Source organism: Primulina huaijiensis, unplaced genomic scaffold, assembly GCF_012295235.1.
Source record: "Primulina huaijiensis isolate GDHJ02 unplaced genomic scaffold, ASM1229523v2 scaffold24871, whole genome shotgun sequence".
In the NCBI taxonomy this organism is placed as follows: Eukaryota; Viridiplantae; Streptophyta; class Magnoliopsida; order Lamiales; family Gesneriaceae; genus Primulina; species Primulina huaijiensis.
Window position 1 is genome coordinate 153908 of NW_027356090.1, and position 7007 is coordinate 160914.

The 7007-nt window shown below is 36.5% G+C and overlaps 1 protein-coding gene and 1 pseudogene across 1 annotated transcript; both read left to right on the top strand.

Annotated features, from left to right (window-relative positions):
- The window catches only part of LOC140967346 (bifunctional 3-dehydroquinate dehydratase/shikimate dehydrogenase, chloroplastic-like), a 6631-nt pseudogene extending 4704 nt beyond the window's left edge, over window positions 1-1927 (top strand).
- Window positions 1928-3018: 1091 nt separating this feature from the next.
- Window positions 3019-5977, top strand: LOC140967314 (uncharacterized). Its single transcript, XM_073427772.1, has 4 exons — window positions 3019-3091; window positions 3648-4575; window positions 4665-4784; window positions 4891-5977. Exons 2-4 carry the CDS (start codon window positions 3751-3753, stop codon window positions 5677-5679), a joined length of 1734 nt encoding a protein of 577 aa, XP_073283873.1. The 5' UTR covers window positions 3019-3091; window positions 3648-3750; the 3' UTR covers window positions 5680-5977.
- The last annotated feature ends 1030 nt before the right edge of the window (window positions 5978-7007 follow it).

A 7007-nucleotide genomic window follows, 5' to 3' on the forward strand; every position in this document is an offset into this window, starting at 1 on the left:
AAAAAAAAAAAAAAAAAAAAAAAAAAAAAAGAATTACTCCAGTGAAAAATTCATACACGCGAGTAATTGTGTTGTGTGTGTTGCAAGTTTACTTTGAAAAGTATTAGTCAAAGGTTTGAATTGACTGGTAAAATTAGGGACTCGCAATTAAATTAAATTATATTATATTATAAAATGAATTACACTTATGTGACCTTTGATTTCTGCATGCACTAGGGAAAAGCTGAGTGATAATATAGTTCACATGCAATCCACTGGAGCTGATGTTGTTAAACTGATACTCGACCTGTACTCCATAGCAAATGTAGTACCAATCTTCCACTTGCTAACCCATTGATGAGATATTTTTTTATCGCGAAAAAGTTATATATTATATTATTTTTAATACAAGTTATTAATAATTTTATAGCAAAAACATATTGTTTTAAAAATATAGGTACCATTGATTGCAAGAACTAGGGGAGAAAGTGGTTTAATCAGCCAATTATCGGGACCTAATTAAATATGGTGCATTTATGGTCTTTGGATCTTTGGGAGACAAAAATGTACCTGGATTGCCATCTCTTGCCAGCATCAAACAAGTTTACAAGATAGAGTATATATATGAATGTAGATACAAAGATTTTCGTTGTGGTTTGGAATCCTGTAAGCCATAGCAAAGGGCCTCTTCTGCATAATTCAGAGCATTTCAACACACGGGATTTAATGGGATTTACGTGCCACTCTTGGTCGATGTCTCCAAGAATTCTTTAGCGTCTATTCCAGCAGTGACTTTGCTGGTTTCAGGTATATTTGTTGTGCTGCATGTATCCTTGAGCATCGTTGTATACGTTGTGAAACTGAGTGTTCTTTCTTTTTCTTTTTGCATCTGTAGTGTTGGAATACCGCGCAAAGAAGCGGCTGTGAAGTGTTGCGACGAAATTCATCCACTTGCTTTGGTATTGATAGTTTTGAATCGCATTGGTTTGTTTATGAAAGGTACCATATTCTATCAAATGTTGGATTCTGAATCAGTCCGTAGGTGCAGTAAACACCATGGTGAGGAGCCCTGTAGATGGGAAACTTGTTGGCTACAACACAGATTCTGAAGCCTGCATAACAGCTATTGAAGATGCATATAGAGGTAAGTTAAAGAGTAATGTTCAACCGAGGGGCTCGAGTAGTCATATTTGACCGAAAATTGGCTACAAGGATCATATCTTTCTCCCCTCGCCGGGAAATTGTTCGTCTTGGTTGGAGCAGGAGATGCTGGTAGAGAGAGCCAAGGCCCTTGCAATGGCAGTGTCTGGTGAAGCCATGCCGTATGAATGCTTAAACAATTTTCTACCCGAAAAATGGATGATTTTCGCAAATGCTTCTGCGGTGGTATGGAACCAGATATAGATCAAACTCTTGTTTCCATGGTTTACATCCTTCTTCCCTTTTACATATAAAGTAAGACCAAGTGTCTATTGCTAAATCGAAAGTTATGATGTATGTCAAAACTTTTAAGATGCATAAAACCCAAGCATCACATTTTGATCGCTAATATATGTGGCTAGTCATACATGCCGATATGAGTAACTATCGCACTCCAGCCCATAACAAAGAAAATTACCAGTTTAGATTGCATAGAATTGTGGTATACCAGCATGATTATAAATTCCATCCTTCTGCTTTTAGGTGGTCTTGAAATCGTACGAGTTGGTATTTGATGCTGTTTATACACCTCGAAATACTCGACTACAATGAGAAGCTGCCGAAGTTGGAGCCACGGTTGTCAGCGGTGTTGAGATGTTTATCAGACAAGATCTTGGGCAGTTTAAGTTGTTGACCAATGGATTAGGTATTTTGCTCACCCATTACCGCTTAAGTAGCTCTCACACAAGACAGTGAATTTGTTTCGTTACTAACTCAGCGCTGATTTCCAGCTCCAGAGGAGTTGTGAAGATCAAACAAAAGGGTTCAAAGTACGATTCAAAACAAGGATTTGGATCCTGTGCATGTTCAAGAATGTCAGAATCTTGATCAATCTGAAATTAATCAAACATTCAAGAAAAACGTGATTATAAAAAGTTATCAAAATAAGCTTTTTATGGTTTGATTTTAGTTGATCTGGTGTTGGGAAATTCAAACTCTTGATTGAAGTAAAGCCACATCCACCACCAGATTATGACCATTTACATACTTTGCATCATCGGACGCGAGAAAAAATGCGGCATTAGCTATGTCACTAGTCTCACAAACAGCTCCCTCCAGCACACCAAAATCGTGCACCATCTTCACGAGCCTCTCAGAATCCACCCCCGGAAAATATTTCTTGAGTTCTTCGATGACAAAGGGGGTCGGAATAGCCATAGGCGATATACAGTTGATCCGAATCCCATGCTTGCACAGCTCTGGTGCAGCGGATTTCACAATTCCAATGACAGTAGTCTTGGATATTGAGTACGTATGCTGGGCTACGCCACCTACGAGCCCAGTCACACTAGATGTGCACAAAATCAAATAATAGTTAACATGATTTTTTTTCCTTATGAATAAATCATACAAAATAATTTTTGAAAATGTATTTTTATTTTATATTTGCCAGTGACTGTGTTACACATAGACTGTATGCTGAATATTATATTTCTATATAACATAAAAATGTAATTAAATTTTGTATTTTTTACCAATAAATTTATTTTACTAGTAAATATGTGATTCATTTATATTCGTATTAGAAAAAGATATGGAAAACTTGTATATAATATCTTATTTATGATTAAAAAAAAAAACTCATAGCTTCTCCCAACAAGAAGTTTGAAAACTTTCCTTTGAAAATAAAATATCACTAAATAAATCATTTTATAAAAATATTATAATTAAATCAAACATTTAAATTTAAAATATAAAAATATCTCGTGGCATCCATGGTTGGTATAAATAAATTATAGTTTTCGGGCCTTCCAAACTCACTCCGGGCTCAGCCCAAATGCCCAATTTAAAATTAAATTTAAATATGCCTTCTTGAGATATAAGCCTCGAATTTGAAGCGACTATCAACCTACTCTCGGCGCCGCTCTGTCGATCGAATTCTGACTATCGGCGGCGCAACTCCAAGCTCAAGGTCAGTTCAGTGAATAAATTGCTTCGGCGGATTTGGTGTCTCTTCATACAGTTGTTAAAATTGAATTTTCTCCTTGTTGTAGTTACGTTTTAGGGAAACTAGGGTTAGTCTGCCGTGTTTGAATTAGACTATTTAAATGATATTTTTGTTATTTATTGCGGAAATTTGAGCGTTGGGTGTTAAATTTATTAACTTTAATCTGTCGTTCATTCGTTGTCTGATCATTGAGGGGACTTGCCAAGAAATTGGGGAAAAGTTGGGACATCGGATTAAAATGATTGAATTATTCAAATGTATTGATGAAATTAGGAAACATATGGTTTTAGGAATCTATTTGGTCGTTTTGTGGCTATTTTTGCTTTTATGTCGGTTAGGAATGCGCTGAATATGGTTGTTGTTTAACTTTGAGTTGTGGAAAACACCGCAATCCGTCCATTGGGGGAGTGAGGGATTGAGTGATACCGTCCTGTCATGAATTATTTGAAGAGTGAATAATGTCGAATTTTATTATTGCCGTTTATTAACTTTCTTGATAATAATTGAACTGAAAAGGAAGGCATGGAAATATACATAACACCAGAAGTTACCCAGAATTCTTACTGAATTGTCACGGCCTGCGGCATTTCACTCAAGGAGAAGCTCTGTTGGCTGGGAAGAGTATGGCACCGATTAAAAAGAAGAAAAAGAGTAGATTCGCCCTCAAATCTACTTCAGACGAAGTTACTACTGACAAGAAAGCCTTGAAACATCGGGGCAAAACTGGTAATGCTTCTGAATCTACATCAAAACCAGTAGATTCTGATAAGAAAATATCAGAAAATGGTAATGAGGATGGAAACACCAAGGAATCTTCTGCAGCTCCTGTAGCTAGGAAGCCTTGCACGTGGCTCAGACTCGATAGGCTTAATCCTCAGATTGGAACCAAATCGTCCGTCCAGAATTCTTCTCAAGTTGAAGCCAGTGAAGACCAGAAGAGGAAGGGAGCAAAAGAAGAAGCAAAATCCATTTCTCAAGTTGAAGCCAGTAAAGACCAGAAGAGGAAGAGAACCAAAGAAGAAGAGGCAAAATCCATTTCTCAAGTTAAGGCCGATAAAAGCCGGAAGTGGGGGAGAACAAAAGAAGGGGGGGAAAGCATTTATGAGCAGAATGGCGATGGAAAGAATATCAACCGAAATCTAGAGAAAAACGGCAAGGGGCTCGACAATGATATGCATGAAGCCTCGGAGGAGATGAATGAGAAACCAGAGAAAAATCTTGGTGGACTGATTTTTATGTGTAATGCCAAAACTAAACCAGATTGTTTCCGTTACCAAGTAATGGGTGTGCCAGCTAATAAGAAAGAGGTTGTGTTGGACATCAAGATCGGTCTTAAAATTTTCCTGTATGATTATGATATCAAGCTCTTGTACGGGATTTATGAGGCATCTTCTGCTGGTGGCATGAAACTTGAACCAGCAGCTTTTGGTGGGGGATTCCCTGCTCAGGTTTACTTTTCTCTGATATAATTTTTATTGTTCTGTTCCTTCTTCTCGTCAGATTTATTCTGATAATATTAGTTTTTACATTTCCAAAGGTCCGGTTCGCTGTTCTCAAGGACTGCATTCCACTACCTGAAAGTGTGTTCCGAAAAGCAATTGAAGACAGTTATGATAAAAGGACACACAAGTTTGATACACGGTTAACAATGAAGCAAGTAAGAAGATGAATCCAATTTCTATTGTCTGGTTTGTTTCATTTTTCAATCTGTGTCAGAACTTCGACTTTGATGTTTTTCATTATGATCATTCTTATATATGCAGACTAAGCATCTAACGAAGCTGTTCCAGCCTACCCCGTGGCTGAGGTCTACACCCGTGGATCATGAAAAGCAATTCTCTCAGTACCACGTTCCTGCCAACACAATTCCTTCTCAAGAACCGTTCTTTCTTACCGAGCAAGAATACAGGAGTCGTGGCCTTCAACAAGGAAGGCATCTCTTGCCAACAACTGCAGGTGGTGATGCTATTAGATATGAGCAAGAACAGGAGCATCGTCTGAGGAATCCAGCATCTAAGCATATCGATTCTACAGTTCAGCATCGAGAAGCTAATCGACAACCGGATCCGCTTTTCCTCAGTGAAAGAGAATACCATGTTTATGGCCTTAAAGGGCCTCAGAGAATACCAAATGCTGCACCACCTGTTGATACAACTAACCAAATTTCCAGAGACTACGGAAAGGAAGCACTCGACCCTTATGATGAGAGCACAACCTCATTGGTGAACCGGTACCTCTCACTCCCAAGAACAGCAGCAACGGCTCCAGAATTGTATCCTCTATCTGGGAGAGAAATGTTTGCTAACGATCAGATTACAAGTGAGCTCAGAACTCGTCTTATAGCACCAATCACTGATGTTGAAAGAACTTTTGCACCATATACTTTGTGTGACCAATCCAACTTTAGTCAAAGACCTCTTCCAGTACTGCACCCACCTCGGGAACCATCAGAATTTCGCCTGGGATTAAATTTCCACCATGAATCTGACTTGATAGCAGCACCAATCTCGCAACGCTACTCTTTTGGAGGACCATCTCTATCACATCACTGATTATATGTTGTCGTGATCCATTTTTATACTCTTCGACTGTATATTTAAAACAGTTTCTGTGCAGGGGATCATCTGCAGGTGATTCAAACTTGTCACTTGTCACTTGTCACTTGTCACTTGTCACTTGTCAGTACTTTCTCCTTGTGTATTGAGTTTTCTGTAGTTTGAGTTTCAACTTTCAAGGTTAGCTCCGATGCCTATTTTATTAATTGTTAGGACAATCTATTTTCTATCTTGTTAATTTCGCGGTTGCAGACACGGGACTGCACATTGTGGTGATTGAATGATGCTTATGTTACTTTTGCTTCCTATTTTACAAAAGGACAAAAACTTGTGTGAGATAGTCTCTCGCGTTGTATTTTATGAGACGTATATCTTATTTGGGTCATTCATGAAAAAATATTACTTTTTATTTAATTGTATTACTTTTTATTGTGAATATCGGTAGGTTTGACTTGTCTCACAGATAAAGATTCGTGAGATCGTTTCACAAAAGACTTGTTCTTACAAAAATCCTAGAAATCCTTTAAATCCTTTGCCCAGAGATTAAAAAAATAATAATAGTATGGGCAAATAGCATTTACCCCTTCATGAAAACCCATAAAAAGGCATGACCTATTTGATTTATTTTTCGAATAGGTTTCGTCATTCTTTTTTTAAAAAAAAATAAAAAAACAATCTGTTCGTACTTTCTAGTTGAACCATAAAAAGACGACTAGTTAAATTCTGATATTTTGGAAATGCCGGCAAAAAAATGTCATTGATTCCAATTTGTTATTTTTTTACAGTTTGAAAAATTATCTTAGTCAAACATTTTTTTATAAAAATAAATGTCATTTAGTTAAATAATCATAAATATATAGAAATACCAGTATGAGTGTATATGTATACGAAAACTTATATAGATATTGAATATACACGTGGGGTGTGCTCAATTGGAAAAGTTAAATTTCTGTGTCCTTTATTAATTAAAAAATAAAAAATGAAGGCAAAAAATAGTGCAATGATTGAGCGAAAAAGTTAATAAAAACTCTTTTAAACGTACCACCGAATAATTTAATTTTTAAGGATGCCATAAAGATTGCCATTTTTCAAATGAGGATTAAATCTCTTTCCCACCGAATATGTTAATTTTTTAACGTAAACTATCCCTATCCAATAAAATATGTTGCAAAATTATTTATATAAAGTTTCATATTATCCATATCAATTCCAAACATATTTTACATAGTCGCATCATCATTATTTTTTTTAAACAAAACTTCACATATTATTTAAAAATTATTTACAAACTACAAATAAAACCACAGCCACTGAGTATATATATA

What these genes read in the sequence shown, in the direction of transcription:
- LOC140967314 (XM_073427772.1), top strand. Translation starts at nt 3,751, where the DNA reads ATGGCACCGATTAAAAAGAAGAAAAAGAGTAGATTCGCCCTCAAATCT. An exon ending in GTGGGGGATTCCCTGCTCAG is followed by an intron (nt 4,576 to 4,664) that starts GTTTACTTTTCT and finishes ACATTTCCAAAG; the next exon opens with GTCCGGTTCGCTGTTCTCAA. An exon ending in CACGGTTAACAATGAAGCAA is followed by an intron (nt 4,785 to 4,890) that starts GTAAGAAGATGA and finishes TTATATATGCAG; the next exon opens with ACTAAGCATCTAACGAAGCT.